The sequence below is a fragment of the Lissotriton helveticus genome, chromosome 3_1 (genome assembly GCF_964261635.1).
Source record: "Lissotriton helveticus chromosome 3_1, aLisHel1.1, whole genome shotgun sequence".
In the NCBI taxonomy this organism is placed as follows: Eukaryota; Metazoa; Chordata; class Amphibia; order Caudata; family Salamandridae; genus Lissotriton; species Lissotriton helveticus.
The window spans coordinates 761,429,349-761,447,826 of NC_136061.1; the positions used below are offsets into that span (position 1 = coordinate 761,429,349).

General features: G+C 46.3%; 1 protein-coding gene across 1 annotated transcript in view; it reads right to left on the minus strand.

Annotated features, from left to right (window-relative positions):
• SWAP70 (switching B cell complex subunit SWAP70) overlaps positions 1–18,478 on the minus strand; it is a 434,919-nt gene that overhangs the window by 254,399 nt on the left and 162,042 nt on the right. The window contains exon 3 of the mRNA XM_078680959.1: positions 12,109–12,282. Within this exon, the coding sequence (XP_078537085.1) occupies positions 12,109–12,282 (174 nt within the window). The remainder of the gene's footprint in view (positions 1–12,108; positions 12,283–18,478) is intronic.

An 18,478-nucleotide genomic window follows, 5' to 3' on the forward strand; every position in this document is an offset into this window, starting at 1 on the left:
CTGCAAGGGCAGGGCAATCCAACAAGATAGTACAGTGCACGGTGCCAGGAACGAGCCTGCTTGAGCAGGGGGAGTCTCCTAAAGTGGAGAGCAATGAACACACACAGGGAACGGTTGCAATATTGGAGGTCATTCAGGTGTCAAGAGCTGCGCTGGAATCAAAAATGGATGCGATGATCAACATTAATTTGGTGCGCATAGACCTCTGCAAAGTGGTGGATAGGGTTGCATCCACAGAGGCGGCTGTGGCAACTCTGAAGACAACAATGCGCGATTTGCAGACAACAGTGACTGGGCTCAAATGCAGCACAGCGCAGTTGGAACGGGGACAGAAGGATGCCGAGAGGAGGTCCTGGTGCAATAACTTGTGCTTTCTGGGATTCCCGGAATAGGCTGAGGAAACCTCAGCAGATCTTTTCTTGGAGGAATGGCTCACCATTGCACGTGGTCCAATATGACTGTCCAAATTCTTCACAATAGAACTGGCCCACAGGGCGTTGGGCCAGCCACCACGTCCCCAGAGTGCCCCCTTGGGTCATTATGACCTGTCTCCTTAACTATAGGGAGAGAGACGCAATTCTGCAGGATGTTCAGGTCCACGGCCCACCAACATACGAGGATACCCCAATCGAAATATATCCTGATTATACTAGGAAGGTTCAGGACCAGCGTAACAGTTATTTGCCACTCAAATGGTGCCTGAGGGCTCTGGAAATTAGATACAGTTGGTTATTCCCCACACGACTGAACATTCAATATGAGGGCATGGTGTTCTTTTTGAGACTCCCAGAAAGGCACAGTAGTGGCCTGGCTCATTAGGCCTCCAGCGTGAGGATACTGGCTTCGAATGGAGTGAGCAGAGGCACAGAGGGACGAGGCAGTCCCAAAGCCACCAAGAGATTTCAACATGAAGGAATGAAATTAACCCAGATACAACGGGGGTCGGATCCTACTTAATCTGGATGGTACACTTCGAACTGACCGAGAACCCCTCGAGACTCAGAATGCCTTCTCTCCTTTAGACTCTGGCCCGAAAACCCAAATTGATGCACTGCCTTCTGAGTCTGGAACTGGTACATGAACAGAGGCAGCCAATTGAAGACCTACACTGCAGGTACAGGGTGGGGAGGGGTGGGCAGTGTGTTCTTTTGCCTAAGAATGCCACGTTTGGCTCTTAACTACTCCTTATTCCTAGGTTGGATTGCCATGGGGCCCTACACATGAGATTGTATTCATTATTATTTGTGTATTGCAGAAGGGGACTATAGCTTCCCGGTCTAGGGCCCAGACGGCAGCAAGTTGCCGAGCTCAGTTTTGGGGCTTGCGATCGACTGCAGTATGGGGGTCCCAATCAATTATACTGATACTTGGACTTTTGCTATACTTTCTACTTGTTAGTGAGTTTGTGGTGTAGAGAGGGGGGTTGGGATGGTTCACTGGGGCAGGGGTTACGACTCTCATGACCATAAGTTGTGCCAGTAGGGATTGGTGGATACCACTCGTGGGTCAGGGTGGATGTGGGATGAAGTTTTTTAGCTCATTTTCCTGTCATGCGATCTCTGTATTGCTGCAGTTTGGTTTTCAGTTGGGGAGGCTAGGGGTACTCCGTTAGTACATCGGGAGCAGCCTTTCGAGGTGGGTGCACACACGACATGGTAACCAAATATAGATTTCTGACATGGAATGTCAGGAAGCTAACTAACCCAAAAAAACACAATAGGGTACTGCAATGTCTTAAGAGGTATGGGGTGGCAATTGAATTTTTGCAGGAAACACACACACTGGGAGATAGTATCACCAAGCTGAAAAAGCACTGGAGGGGACAGTTGTTTTCCACCTCCTACTCAGGTTGTGCCAGGGAAGTCTTGATATCGTTGGCCCCAAGGGTCCCATTTAAACCCACTCAGCCTTAGGGCTAAAGAGGGGCGCTATGTTATCCTAGAGGGGGACGCTGGACGCTCACGACACATGTCTTGTTAATGTGTATGCGCCAAACACGGATGATAGGGAATGTTAGGGAATGGTGGTGAAAGCACTACAGGTGTCATCGGGCACCAAGGGCATGCTGATGGGCAATCTCAATTGTGCAGTGGATGGGGCTATGGGTAGGTCTCCGTCCTGTGAGTGGAATCAAGCCCCATGCCACTGGGGCTCTACTTCAGGTACAGGATAGTGTAAAGTTGGTGGACATCTGGCGTCAATGCCATACCATTACACAAGTGTTTTCCTGCTTCACTCTGGCGGCTGGTACATACAGCAGTCTTGATTTTTTTTTGTCCAATCATCGGCCACCTCTAGAGTGCTGGAAGTGCAATTTTTGGCCAGATATATCTCAGACCATGCAGTGTGCCTTTGCTGCTCACACAGTCCAAAGGCATAAGTCCAATCAGGATACCACAGTGGAGACTGAATGAAGAGGCTTTGTCGGAGCCGGTGTTCTGGGATGCAGTCTCTACTACACTTACTCTGTATTTTGATGAAAGCTGGGAAGTAGGGCAATGGAGTGGGACACCATGAAGGTGGTGATGAGGGGGTGTGTATGGCCATGGTGGTGAAGCATGTCTTAGAAGATGATACTACAAGACAGGAGAGTGAACTGATAAGGCTGGGAGACGCGCTTCCGACTAACCCTTCCGCACAGACAGAATGGTGGGAGCAAAAAGTGAGTGTGTGTGAGCTCTGGGACCCATTGGAAAGGTACACTAGAAAGATGATGAGGAGAAAGTGGTATCTGGAGGAGGAGAATGCAGGAAGCATGTTGGAACTTTGATATGAGCAGAGGCTGTGTCCTATCCTATCCTAGCTGTTGTTGATACGTCGGGCACTATGTGTGACACACAGCAGGCTATTAATACTGCTTTTGAGGATCACCTCCAGAGTGTTTATACAGCACTTCAAGGGACAGCAGTGCCACAAGAGATGTCGGAGTATCTAGAGGCACTCCCACTCGGTGCGCTTGAATTATTGGGGAGAGAAGAGTTGGGGGCTCTGTTCTCCAATCAGGAACTGAGGAGAACTGTGAGGGCCAAGAAGCCAGTAAAATCACCAGGGAGTGATGGCCTATCGGTGGAATTTTATAAGAGCTTCCCCCAACCCTTGGTGGATAGGCTATTGGAGGTTTATGTGGAAGCATTTGATGGGGCAACCCTTCCGCGTTCAATGAGGATGGCACTGATCGCAGTAATCTCAAAACAGGGTAAAGACCCCCTAGAATTGGGCTCTACAGGCCCATTTCTATATGAAATGCTGATCTCAAGCTTTTGAGTCACCATCTTGCACACCGGCTGCTTCCATGTTTACTCCAGCTGATTCATGAAGCTCAATCCAGTTTTATTCCCCGGAGAAACATCCAGTGTAACCTGAGCCTGTAGGCGCAGGTTTTGCACTCAGCGGCCATACAAGGCCATCCATGCACAATTTCTTTTTTTGGACATCAAGCAAGCCTTTGACTCAGTGTCAAGGGAACACCTATGGCTGGCACTGGTACGGATGGGGTTAGGTCCCCGTTTTATTAAATGGTTCCAGATCATATATACAAGCCCGGTGGCGAGGGTGCAAACCAGGCTGTACATCCCGATGGAAATCCTTCTACAGAGGGGCACGAGACAGGATGCCCTCTGTCCCTGTTGATCTTCACCATGGCAATGGAGCCTCTGGCTTGCCAACTCCGATATGCACTTAAGGGATAGGGCATCCCGGTGGGATCAACGGAACACGTAGTCTCACTATATGGGGACGTCGCTATGATTTACCTGTGACAACCAAATGTATTGGCACAATACTCTTGGCGGTGATGTCGGAGTTTTGGGAAATGTCGGGACTGAAACTCAACCCTAACAAATCGGGCTTGTTGCCTCTGGGACTGTTGGGTGAGTGCCCTTTGACTAGCTTACCAAACGTTGATTTGCCCTGGTCAGTTGAAGGTGTGAAATACTTAGGCATTTATATCACCCGTGATCAGTCCCAGTTTGATGCTGGTAATATGGGTAGGGTCTTAGATAATCTACGGCCTTATATTAAGTCTGGGGTACTCTACGCCACTCCCTGATGGGCAGAATAGCTCTAATAAAAATGGTGGTATTGCCGCAGTGTCTCTACATAATGCAAAGCACCCTCTATGAACTTCAGAGGAAAGTCTTCGGGGAGCTGAACAAACTAGTATTGGAGCTTCTGTGGGAGGGTAAAAGATTGGAGCCCTCCTAATGAGGGGTGGGGTATGCACAGGAGACTTCCATATCTCGTTCGGTTGATAGGGTGAATATGGGAAAGAGTAGTGAAGTACATTTTTCGATGGGTGGGTGCCATTTGCCCCGAGCTGGATTTTTGGTTAATCTACCTGTTTGCACAGGTGGCCTTGGTGATGTCTGTGGAGAAATGGCTGGATGGTGGTTGTATTATGCTGTCCGACTTGTACCCGGGGGCCGTTTTGTGTCCCTCAGAGATGCTATTGCGACATTTAATGTAGGGCACGGACAGTTCCTGCAATACGCTATGTTAGCTGCAATGGCCTGGCAGCTTTGGCCCTCATTTCCAGAGGCACCAGGACACACACACACACGTTGGTGACACTTTTAGCTATTATGGGGGGACGCAGAATCATCCCACACTTATACCGGGCGCTTCGATCTGATAGACAACCTAAGCAGCTTAGGGTTGAAGATACAATGCAATAGTATGTAGCTGTGTCCCTTATCGCCAAATACGGATAAAGAATTTATGGTGGGGTTCGTACGGTGGCGGTTAGCACCCGATTTAAACTTCTACAATATGATTCATATGACTTACTTGTCCCCAAAGGGACTGCATGCGATCTACCCCTCCCGGTGAAGTGGATGCCCCAAGTGTGTGCAGAGGGGACTGATTTTCTACATATGCTGTGGTACTGTCCTTCCTTGATAGTGTTCTGGGATCAGGTCCTTGCTCACTTACAGAGGCAGTGGGTTGGGTAATCAATTCCCTGTACAGCCGTGCAGTGTGCCATGGGGCTCTTACCGAGCGACCCTAAAAGGAGGATCAGTAAACGATACGAGGTGCTTGGATTAGTTGTGCAGAAGAGATGCATAGCCATATATTGGAATGGAGGGGGCCCACTTGAGGACGAGTAGGCTCAGGAGGTCTTGCAGGTCGGGAGTGCAATGCTGCTGTCCTTGACTCAGGCCCACGATTCAGACTACCAGTCGGATCCCCCCTGAGTAAAGGGTTAATAAGAGGCTCCCTTTCTGTTGAACTGGAAGAATGACCGAGTCAATGGCATGTTTGATAGACTGTGTAGTACTATTACAAGATCCTGCTGTATCTGTGGGGATATGTTGGTGGGTGGAGGAAGGGTGGTGGGATTGGGGGGGGTGGACCCTTGACCGGTTGTCGGAAGGGTACCAGGCATTGATGTGGATAGTGATGAGCTATAAATATTTTTGTTGTTTCCTATGTACAGAGACTGATAACCATTGCTTAGATTATGTCAGTATAGTAATTTGCTTGAAACTGCCAATAAAGAAATAAAAAATAAAATGTCACTCGGAATATCGATGTCATATATGACCATAATCAAATCTTGCTTACTCTAGACTGGCACAGAGAGAGACAGGTGATTCCGGACTGGCGTCTCAAAGTAGAAACCTTGGAGGACCGAGTTTCCCGGTGGACAATAGGTGACGATATTTGTGACTATTTTGCAGATAATGCCCATACAATGGCCTCAGAGGGAGGGGTCTGGGATTTGCGAAGGGCATGGAGAAACTCTGTTGATTCCACTATCGCAAATACATGGCCCGGGCACATGCAGCAAGGGATGACGCGGGTTCCTTGTTAGCGCTGTTGACCAACCCACTGCCAGGAGCTCCCTGGGACTTAACATAGAGTCAGAAAATGGGGCAGAAAATATGGGCAATGTATATCAACCTTAGATTCAAGAACTATTAAACCGCACTGTTTTTTCCCTCCTCCGCTGCGTCATTACCAGGGGCTTTGACAAAGTTTCTGGACCCCACAGAACCACAGAGCCTTGATGGAGAGACTGCCGATGTGTTGGGGGGCCCGGTAACCCCGCACGAGGTTTGGGCGGCAATGAAGGCCATGGCAAAAGGAGGGGTAGCGAGAACCAACAGGTTCCCAGTGAAATTAAATGCGGCATATGTGGGGGAGGTAGCAGTGAGTGTGATATGCAGTCTGAGAAAAGAGACATAAGAAGTTCAGCCTGCGTTGAGGGACTATATTCACTTCACTGCCATGATGATGGTTTCTTCGCTAAATCCTGCAGTGCCAGATAACTGGCTTTTAGAGATACCTTTCAGTACCAGGTATACTCTACATTGTGATGCTACCAAGTGGGTAGTGAATATTTTTCAAGGACTAGCAAGAGGAACATGGACTATCTTTGGAAGTTTAAAATCCCTGAAAGACCATGTTTCATAACTGCATGTTAAATTATATGGGGACGTTCCGAATAACCATAGGCCACAGAGTCAATTTCAAAGTCATGTTGACATGCACTCTACCTTTAATCACCATTCAGAATAATACTAAAACATTGAAAGAATGGTGTGCAAGGACAACAGCATATATTGAGTTTTCAATTTTTTGGGATACAATACCTCATCTGCAAAGGCATCATGCCCCCATAAAAGTCCCTGGTGCTTTCTGAATAGAAGAACCAGAAATGTTATTTAATAAAACGTAATTTGCATGCAGATGCACCTGGCTAAAGGAGGAAGTGATGCCACAAGAGAACTGCCAATAGATGTAAAGCGAGAGAGAAGAAAAAGAATAAAATAAAAATCCATTAGTTAATTAACTTACACATCTATATATGAAGGCCCAGTGCAGTGATTATTGTTTATGAAATTACTAGAAGTCTACATCATCAAGATGATTCGAACGTTTGCCATCCTCCAAAACGTGCTGTCCAGTAGGTGTTCACATAGCACAGGTACAACTTGAGCCCCAGGGGATCAGCACCCCCGTGGTATTAATATTGGGAGTGTGCCCTTAAGGGTCAAAGGGTTGGAACAGAGAGTTAGTTTAAGCCAGTGGGGAGGAGCACAATACTTTGGGGTGCATCCACGAACAGCAGCACCACACCAGGTTGACAGGTCATCCTTACTAATACTTTCTGAAAACATTGTTGGTAATTCTGCCTGCATTATGAACATGGTCAGAAGTCTATAGTGCTAAGTCCCTGCCTGGTGTTGTTTATTTTTAATTCCCTTTCTAATATTGCTAATCTTGTCTGATGGTCGATTCTGTAAGACATCATTAATACCATTTGAGGGACATGGATATAGGACCTTTTGACCTCTGCCACACAGAACAATTTGGCATGAAATGAACAGTTTATGTCCCATTTCGATAAAATCTTAGGGATGCTTTAATGGCATTAGAAACTACATATCCACTCCTCTACAGGTGGCATTTCTCCCCGTTTCAAATGTTTATTGTAGTTCAAAACAAGGAGAACCGTCCAAGTAAGAAAGACATATTTATTTTTTTTAAAAAGGGAACACATGTAAAGAGTTTTCGATGAAGGAACTGTCAGTTGAAGCATTTCTAAAGAGTAATGTTTTGAAATCCTTGTTATGTTCGTGCATCATTTTTAGCACTGGCATGTAAAGGAGCTTGTGCCATCCACGGCAAACGTGCTGCATTCCAGGGGTCTCCAACCCTTCCTATTGAGAGCTACTTCTGATCATTCAAAGCTGTCATCAGCTACTGCCTAATACAGAGTGTCGATACATATACACAGATGTCAAATAACTTGAAACACTGCTATACAGGCTGCATACAACATTTACTGCACAAGAGCTGGTTCTCAGAAGGTTTATATTTGGATTCCCTAAGGATAATATGTGTCCCTTTGCCCTAGAGACCGCGAAAGAGAGATAAATAGAGAGAAAGAGACAGAGTGAACGTGATAGAAAAAATAAGAGCAAGAAAGCAAGAGACAAAGAAAGGAAAGAATGACAGCATGAGAGACATACGGCAAGGTAGCGAGAAACGAAAATTAGAAAGAAGTAGAAAAAGACATGAAAAGAAGGATAACAAAATAAATTACAGAAAGAATGAAGATTAAATATACAGCTCCAGTTCAAACTGTAAACCTCTTGGTTTTGGCTCTGCTTATTTAGATTTTAGCAACTTCACTCCTCCCTTCCGTTTATGTGCTTTAATACTTGTCCTTGATCCTATATTTTTAGGTCTCGGCTAGCCGCGCGAAGCGCGTCTCCGCCGAGCCCCTATTGTCGGCATGTGAGCTTCCCAGGAGACAATCCTGGCCGCGCGCATCGCCTTGGAGGCGATTCCAAACTGACACGCGCACGTGAACGAGCGCTGCGGCCAGGCGCTGTCTCCTAGGAAGCTCAAAACACCACACACACGCATGCACATACACACACGCCGTCGCACACATCATACACACACACACGAGTGCACCGAGCCCCCCCCCTCTTTTCAACTTACCAGTTCAATGTAGAGGGACTCCGCTCTCCTTCTGGCGTCCCGAGACGCTTTCACTCCGCCTGCCTTCTTTTCCGGTGCAGACGCAGCCCCGCCCCCGTCACAGGCGACTTTGCCTGACTTCCGGACACATCGCGGAAGGAGTTTGTATAGCTGTATTTAAAAACATTTTATAGCACCGCTCCTCCACAGTTTCTAATCACTGCAGATAACTGCCTTCCCCTGGCTCGCACACTGCTATTACGGAATTTGTGCTGTGCATCTTTTAATAAACAGTCATTTTCAAAGTAAAGCAAACTAATGCTTGTTGTATTATTATTTCCCGTCGGGGTGCGGGTGGATCTAAAGGTATGCATTAATATGCATCGCGTGTATTCATTTCCTGGAACTTTGCCAGAACAACACCGCCTCCCGCAGCGTCAGAGCGGCGTGAGGAGGGACGGGGAGGGTATAAGGGTGAACAGGGCGGGGATAAAGCAGGAGAGGGCGGCGAGCGGGGAGGGGAGAAAAACAGAGCAGAGCAGGGTCGGGCAGTCAGGGCACTGGCGCGCGCCTCTTGACGAAGTACTGCACTCTGGGCGCTGGGCCAGCGGGCAGATAGCTGAGTGCTGGGTGTTTCCCTCTTGAATTAGCGGCCTTCTGTTCCTCGGGCCACTTCCTGGCCACCTCTTGAAGTCATGGCCACTCGCATGCTGTTCCGGGCTGTGATCATGGGGCCCCCGGGTTCCGGGAAAGGCACCGTGTCCGACAGGATTCTCAAGCACTTCGGGCTCAAGCATCTCTCCAGCGGTGACCTGCTGCGGACCAACATGCAGAGGCGCACAGGTGAGGGCTGAGGGTGAGCTGTGGGCAAGCCAGGCCTCTCGGACTTTACTCGGGACCAGCTGCGCGCCACCTTCCCCTGCACCCTTATGAAAAGCAAGAGGCCTGATCACACTGCGTATAAGAATGACGTTGGCGAACAAAAGCATGATTTTAAGTTCCGAAAGAGAAAGGCTGTCTTTTGAAAGGAGAGTTGCTTGGGCATAGGATTGTGCTGCTGCAGACTCTGAGGTTCACAAAGAGTTCAGATTGAGGAGGGACAGGGTGGAAGGTGGCACGAGGTGGGAGGTGGGAGGTGGCACATTGTGGGAGATGGCACAGGGAGGGTGATTGCACAGGACAGTGAGCAGGGGAGTGCTTAGGGCTATTGAGGTGAAAGTACAAGTTGGATATGAGAGCGACACTGAGTGGAGAGGAGTGTGACAGGCCAGAGTGAACTGTGTGAGATGACGGTGGGAGAAAAAGCACTGGGGAAAGGGTTAAGTGGCACTGATGCCCCAGACTGGGCCCTTCCATTCTTCCCCATATGCGAGTACTCCCCCTCCCCCTTTTCTGTTTGGGCTGCCCCTACTGATGGCCGTGCATCTGGACAGGCGGAACGGAGTCTCGCGGCAGAGAGCATCCATGCACCTTTGACTGGAAAGGTCGAGCCGAGTGTCACCAAGAGGCCCTGAAGAGAGGTCACAGTATTGAAAATGAGGAACCGTGCTGCAGTGCACGTGGACGTCTTGCTTCTCCCACGTGCACAGTTCTGCCAGGATGGAGGGAGCTGCAGGGCCGGACTGACCACTCGGCAGTTTCCGGTGGACTTCAAGCTAGTGACTGCTTTCAGAGCAGCAGTGAAAACTCAGCACTCCCAGTCTGGTCGCGGCCTCCTGCAGCGTGGGGCCGGGTTGAATGTTTTTGCCAAGGCTTGTTTTGGTTTTTAAGTTCTTCCCTGGGTTCTGCGTGTAGTATGTGGCTGCACGCTGCCTTCTCCTGGGAGGGGAATGAGTTTTGTAGGGGTAAAAAAAACATTTCCCTAAAAATCATGGGTAGCAAAATAGCCCCAGCAGCAGTAAGGGGCCTGGAATCAACAGGTGTCAGAAAGCTACTTAAGTCTCTGTAAACGTGCACCGTGTCCTGTACGTGGAGTGTTGCCTTTATTCCTGCAACACGCTGACATAAACGATTAGTGACTGACCCCAGTACAGCGGGCAGAAGCCTGGTGAAAAGACGAGCTATATTCTTATAACTAAAGTTGAACAACAGGAGATTTTTTATTACAAAAACACGATTTTACAGATTACAATATGCAGGGTTTCAGGTATTATAGGACTCCGCATTTTTTTTTTTTTTGCAGTTTTATATAGCGTGAACTCAACCCGAAGATATTGGAGCGCTTTAAATGAGTACCAGTTACAGTACTCGAGGGCACGTTCATTTTTTGCAGGCATGGGGACATTATTTGATTTGTCCAGAATCGCAGGCTATTGAGTCGACGCGGAGGCTCGAACCGGTTCCCCAGGTCCAAAGTCAGCAGCTCTGGCCCTTACGCCACAACCTCGCTCCTAATTTCCGGCTTTGCATTTATAGTGGCCGCAGAAATACCAGCCTAATTTGGGAATAATGATGATTGCGTTAATAGCGGACCAAATATTGAACAAGCATTTGCAATGCAATAGGTCTCGCAGTTGTGAGAGTCTAAGCTTTTGGCATTGTAAATCGCAATGCCTTTTATTTATGTGTTGGTTTTCAAAACATAAATAAAAGGCTTTGTCATTTACAATGCCAATAGCTTAAACTCTCGCAAATGCGAGACCTATTGCATTGCAAATGCTTGTTTTCTAATGTAGCTCTATCCGCCATTAATATAACATTCTTAAATCTTCGCAAAAATATTGTTTTTGTGTCTGGCATTAGCCAAGTCTTTTGATTGTACTAATATTATATGTTTAATGTATTTACTTATATGGTCATTCAGCCAGCCCTATTAATTTATTGGTCTGTTGTTGTGCCATTGACATTATTTTCTGCCTAGTACAATATATAGCATGGGACAATGTGTCTGCCGACTTCAGCCATTGGCTAACATCACAATGAGTGCATCCGCGTGCAACATATAGTTATGGTATTGTGGCAAGCTATGCTTTTTGAAATCAAGAAATAGTTTAGCTTTAGGCAACTGTTTTCTCATATCGGCCAGGGTCCAGCAGCTCACGCAACACTGTTTTTATAAAAATCCCTGCAAAACAAAACAAGCACTGACAAAGTCAAAAGTCTGGCAGTCAACACCAGACTGATTGGCTTTGTCAATGTGTGTTTTATTTTAAAGTCACCCATAGGCTATATGTCTTTCGATTACAGTGACGCATGCATATTTTCCAATGTCAAGTCTTTGCTAATAGTTTCTGTTCATATTTTCCATTAAGTGGGTGGTTCTGCCTCTTCTCAATGCATTAATGAAATCATACACCAGTCTGCAATGAGTGGAAAATGTCCAGTTTCTGCTTTATGGCCCTGTGTTAAGGCTGGAGCCCATAACATGGGAGGCATGTATTGACAAACCTAATGAAGCAGTGTACTGGTATATAATATTATAACTCAAAAGTATATATATTTATATGATAAAGATTTGCTGCACATCATATTTCACTGCCAATTTTAATTGGTGATCCAATGAATTTTAGTAACCACCAACGAGTCTAAGATTGTTAATCAACTGGAAATGTACATGTATGTTCACCTTAAATCTATTACAATCAAACATTATTTTACTCTGAACATAGGATATGAGGGGCAGGAATAAAGTGATCTTCCAAAACAGGGACACGTTTAATTGAACTTTGTTCTTACCTCCTCGGACACAATGAACAACGGATATTTATCCTCAGACAAAAAGTTGAAAATGCCCCACACTTTGAAGGCATCACTTTCACTGATGAGCAAGGGAGATTTTGTCAGATTCTTCTTGGCACACAACGTCCAGCACATTCTATTGAACTCAATCTTGTCGAAGGGCCCCTGGACCTGTTGGACGGGAAATGAGAAGATGTTAGGACCATGGCATCATTTGGCGCCGCTCTGAGTGAGGAGATGACCCTTGCTGCCGCAGGGGCACCACAAGGATGAGTGCCAACTGGAAAACATCATTAAAAGACACAATATCAATAACGTGTACATAGATTAGCACCAAACAAATAAGATGCTCTTGAGAATGACTGTTTATCAAGTTCTGCTCAATTCTACTGGCCCACCCGCTGCAACAGCTCTGTGCACTCATGGCAGGCTGTCCGGCGCTGTGGTTCCCACTCCATCAGTGGCATAAAGAAGCTATCTTTGGTTGATGAGTGGTGGATGCCTGTTGCTGTGTAGGGAGGTGTAGCCAAGAGCAAGGGTGGTAAAGAGGGGTGTCGGGGAAAGGGTGGAAGGATAATCACTAGGGTAATGGGGATAAATAGGGAGAGACAACTGAGAAGCAAAAGGGCATCTGATGTTGGGGGGGGGTAAACACAAGACATAGATGGTGGGTATATGCATGAAAAGGAGTCACACAAATAAACTACTCAAACCAGAACAAGATGTCACTGGGGTTCCTTGTGTTCCCGTGTACAAAGATTATTTTTAGTTTTCAAACTCGTACTCTGCACTCAGATAGCACATGAGGTGGGTGGAAGACTTGCCTGCCACACAAGATGTGGTACCATGGCAAGCCTCATTAAACATTACAATAATCTCAACTCAATCCAATGACACCTGGCGGCTCTACTTTGGGCGGGCTTGGATGGCTGTAGAGTGTACCAAATTGTTTCACTAAAATCATCCCTTGGATTTGCAACAATAGACTTAACCTAAACACTGGCAGTAGAGAGCAATTTCGTGTACGTACTACTTACAGATGCGCCAAATCAAACTGCTAATAGGAAAAAAGATTATTTTTTGTGTTACTTATTTTTATTTGTATACGTTTATACTATGAACATTTTTTATTGATGGTTAATTAAAAACCTAGCAATACATAAAAAAAGGTTTAAATAGATAAAAGTGCCACACACGCGTCTACGCTCATTAACAGATGCTAGATACTAACAGATTAAATGAGCTACAGGATGCCTGCAACACATATGTCCCTGAAAATGAGAAAGCCCTGAAAGACACCAAGTCCCGAGAACCTGAAGTAATGTGTCCTGTTTTTTTACGCATCTGACCAGCCTGGGCTTCAAAAATCAGCTGACAGAAAGACTGAAGAAGAGTAAATTAACTTACATGCAGGAGAATTGACGAGTTTAAGTGTTTCTGTTCCTTGAAGTAGTAAACTCCCAGTCTCAGATACAAGTTATTGAGTTCCACAGAAAAGTGTCCTGCACTTGAAAACATGTCCACTGTACTACTTGTATCTGGGCAAAGGCCCTTTGTTGGCAGGCCTTGGGGTACTGATCAGGAACCGGCTGATGAACCATTTTGTGAGGTAGTTCAGGTGATAGGTCGTGGAGTGCCTTATCTACTGTGCACAGATACAGTCGCCCTCTCTTTTACTGATTGCCAATAGAGGGGATTTCAGAGCCGGTGAGACACTTTTTAGGTCTTGCCTGAGCCAGCGCATGCGCTTGACTGGCGAGACATTTAGTATGTCGGCTTTAAAAATCCGACCACACGCTTTTGGTTGTGACCTGAAGTTTGCGGTTACGCGCACAGGCGCCATCTGGTCTTCCATCATGGCTCATTAAGCGCATCGCTCACGGCACCTTTACAGCGCGATCACTTTCACTTTTGCCTCGCACTCGTGCGTACAACTCGCATGCTTTTTTTAAATTTCCTTTTTGCGCAAGCACACACAAATCCCGGGCTTGTTTTCATTACAATAGTGTTCATTTTGCATGAGCAAACCACTTGCCTCAAATTCACATATCTATTCGGATGACAGCGTGCGCGATTCTCACAGGGCGCCTGTTCTTTCCCATGCACTTCCCCCCTTGCTTGTTTAATAATTCTTGACAATACATTATGAGCGCTGACGGGCGCTGCGCTGGTTTCTCTCTCATTGTCGATTTCCCAATTCCTTCGTTTCACTTTCTGTGCTTCCCTCCCTGCCTCCTCCCCAATCAGTCAGCAGGCTTCAGCACAGCCAGGTGGACGAGAGGGAGAGAACAGGTACAGTACAGTGTGTCTAGGAATCAATCTTACGGGGTAACTTATGTTAACACTAATATGTGGATTACAAGCAGTCGTTTTCATAAAAGCACCAAGCAATATGGACACATGAATATGTGATTACTGGCAGTTCAGTGGTACGCAATGACTCCCTGGCTGGACTTCTGGAGTAAGTGAGTAGCACTGCAAAAGTAAGTTGCACCTACTCACAGTGATATCTGTGAATTGGCCAGCAGTTTAGACATGCTTGTTTCATACGGCCCTTCCTACTGCGCGCTTGCTGTTAACACATTTTAAGCTCTGGGAATTGCATTCGATCTCAACGCGGGTCTCAAGTGAACTTGTCGCAGCTTCATTTGCTCTGACCACCAGCTGTTTCCCGGTATTCTTTGCTGTGCTCTTCCTGCTCCGTTCCCGTGGCCTGCATCTGATCCCTCCCCCTACATTTCACTCCAGGTCCTGACCTGGGTCCTGTATTGCCTCCGGTGCTGCAGAGACACTTGGTCCAAGCCCGGGCTTCACACATGTAAGCCAATCGACTTGACAGGATCTCTCGCAATAAATGTTTCAGCGTCTGATGCTTTACACTCGCTTCACCAAAGGGCTGGGCTAAAAATAAAAGGACGGCATGGACGTCTTCATTGGGTCTGAGATTAAACTGTCCAAACACAGCACTGCTCTTAAATCCCGGACATGTATTTTATTGTGGTGTTTATTGCGACTTACTTGGTGTCGGGGCTCTTGATAACTGGGGTTTGGCACAGCGAAGCAAGCATGAGTGCACAATAACTCTTGAGGAACTGGACATGATACCACAAATGTACAGCGTCTGTTGTAGCGCATGCGCATGAATACATTCTGGTGGGAGATGCTTGCAGCCAGTAGCTCTATGGGCTCGAGCCTCAGCAGAGACCACTCAGAAGAACTACATCATTATGAGGGCAGACCATTGAGTAGCTATATTGACATTTACAAAACATGGGAGCATATGCTATATACATTAGCAAATCCCTCCTCTCATTCATTACTTTTGAAGGGCGTCCACCTCCATCATTGCTGCTAAAGCAATGAGTGCTTCCTCAACCCTCTGCATTTATTCCATCATTTGGACATTCAACCTCCAGTGGCGAAATAATATGATAGCAACAGGCCCTAACATCTTAATCTGTTCCTATGGAGAGAGATTAGGACCGGATTACACATTGGATTCGTTTTGGTTCATAACAATAACTAATGGGAAATTACTATTATTAATTACAATACCTTTTAATTTAAAAAAAGCCATTGCCATTTACAATACCATTTACAATACCAATAGCTCCAAAACTCGCAGTTGCGAGACCTAGGCCAATAGGTCTCACCTTTGGGACCTTATAAGTGTTTATCCATGCAACCCTTGATGTTGTTGAACCAAGGATATTGTGCTGGATAACTAAACACTCATAAGGTCCTAAAGACGAGACCTATTGGTTATGCCAATGCTTGTTTGTTTTTGTTACAAACTAAATAGTAAGTGGGTGACATACTTTTGAAGATTCTGAAGCTGCAAGACAGGGTCTTCTGGGAAGCCTGTGTATAAACTGTTGCAGTAACCACGGCAAGACAGGATCAGAGGCATTTTCTAAGAGCAATGGAGGAGGGCCCCTCTCAGCAGGTGCAGATGGTGGAATGCAGTTTTACAGACCGCATATATTTCTAATCTGGAAGATGACAAGTCACTGTCCAATAGTAGTCTCAAGCTGCAAGCTTTATCTTCAACAGGAGGCGATGACCCTCATTCAACAGACCACTGTTAGAAACGGGTTAACAGTAGGGGGGTGTAATCTGCTTTTATGTAATTACGTGACATTTCGGCAACATTATGCGTAATTACGCAAAATACAAATCTATCACTGAGCAATATATTTTAGAACAAAAGGCATCCTTGCGTTCATTTTTGATGTGAGAAGGCATTCCACTTATTAGAACAGTGCAAAAAAAGCACTGCAAACAGCAAATCGCATTCTGTTCCCTTGTATTCACATACATTTTTACAATGGACTCAGTTTGTTGTAACTTTTTACTGAGAATGGCGCATATTTCCACGAAGTGGTCTAAAGGCATAACTTTCGGACCTTCGAATAACAGGCAAAAAGCAAAATACCAGGAATTACACTCATTAAGCTGCATAATTTAAATTTCACCCAGGCCTAGTTGACAAGCCCCAGGACAGTTAAGGGATGCCAATTATTATTATTATTATTATTATTTATTTATGAGCTTATGCCCAAAGGCGTACTGGCGCTGCCTACTGACTCCCGAGTTAGACGGGGGAACTATTTCATAAATAACCAGGTCTTAAGACCCTTTCGAAACAAAAGTAGCTCCGAGGCATTTCTGAGATGCCCCGGCAGGTTGTTCCAGGCTTTTGCAGCACAGAAGAAGAAGCTGTTTCGTCCCCATCTGACCTTTTTTACTCGTGGCACCGCAACCAATCTGCCTTCGGTTGATCGAAGCGCTCTTCCCGGCACATACAATTTTATACCACTGCTCAAAGACTCTGGGCCTATGCCCTTCAGCGCTTTAAAGACTGTGCACAGAGCTTTACACTGAGCACGTCTTGATACCGGCAACCAGTGTAGTTGCCTAAGCCCCTCACGTACTGAAACATATCTGGGGATCCCAAGCAAAAGTCTTGCTGCCACGTTTTGAACCAACTGTAATCTGTATTCATGCTTCTTTTCCAAATTCAGGTACAGGCTATTACAGTAGTCCAAACGCGACAGTGTGACGGCAGTGACAGCCGTCCTGAATCCCTCAGCTGCGAGGGAAGCATTTTATTTTCTTTAATATCCTGAGGATATGAAAGCAAGACGACACTACTCCGCTAACCTGGTCTCCGGAGTCCAAATTTTGGTCATCAATCACACCCAGATTTCTGGCCTTCCCAGTAGGGATAGGTGGGCTTCCCAGTGCCTCTGGCCACATATCAGGGGTCCCAATGTTAGGATTGCTTCCGAACATAATAACCTCAGTCTTCCCTGCGTTTAATTTCAGACAGTTGGAGGCCATCCATTCTGCCACGTTCTTTAGACAGTCGTGGCATCTCGCTGCCATATCCGCTTGAGACCCTCGTTGTAACGATAACACAATTGGAGTATCGTCTGCGTACGATGTACGTTGCAGGCCGAAAGATCTTATTAAGGCCGCCAGCGGGCTGACGTAAATATTGAAGAGCGTGGGGCTCAGGGAGGACCCTTGCGGCACTCCACAGGGAAGGGCAAAAGGCTTTGATTTATCCACCCCCAGGTCTATTGTCTGAATTCTGTCGGTCAAAAAGGACTTAAAGAGACTCCAAGCCAGGCCCTCCAGCCCTGCCCCTGCCAACCGGTCCATTAACACTCCATGATGGACAGTGTCGAAGGCTGCCGACAGATCCAACAGAATCAGCACAGCAGCCCCTCCCTGGTCCACAGCCATACACTCACCACTGAACATGAAAGAGGAAGTGAGACTAGTTATGGAGTTTGCCAGGCTCCTTGCTTAGCCCGAGGTGGAATAGTATATTATGTACATGCTTTAGAAAAGATCAGAATTATAGTGAAGGGGACTTTGTAAACAATGAGAAGTGATGGTGACAGGGTAGAGCCTTAGAGAATACCACAGTGGATGTTTGGGATCAGTCGTTGTCTAATAACAAGAGTCAAATTTTGTGCAGTTTCATTCGTGGTCTATGGTATTAAAGGCGGCAGAGTAGTCTAAATGATCAAATGCGCAGGGTTTATTTAATCAAAGGAGTTGAGACGTTTTTGGCAAATATTTAGTAGGCTCATTTTTGTGTTCTGTTGGGGTCTTAAACACCACGAACCCTGTTTACAATGAGGAGTGATGGCAGCTGGTGTGTACCAACTGTTTCGAGCACCTTAGCTAGACATGGTAAACCAGGAATAGACCTAGATTTGTAAACACTGACTGGGTCAGTTGTGGGTTGTTTTCAGGATTCAGATAATGATAACCTGTTTGAGGGTCTGAGGAATGACTCCACTGGAGAAGGAAGAACTGTGTTAGTCCTGACTGGTGCGAAAGGTCAGGCATG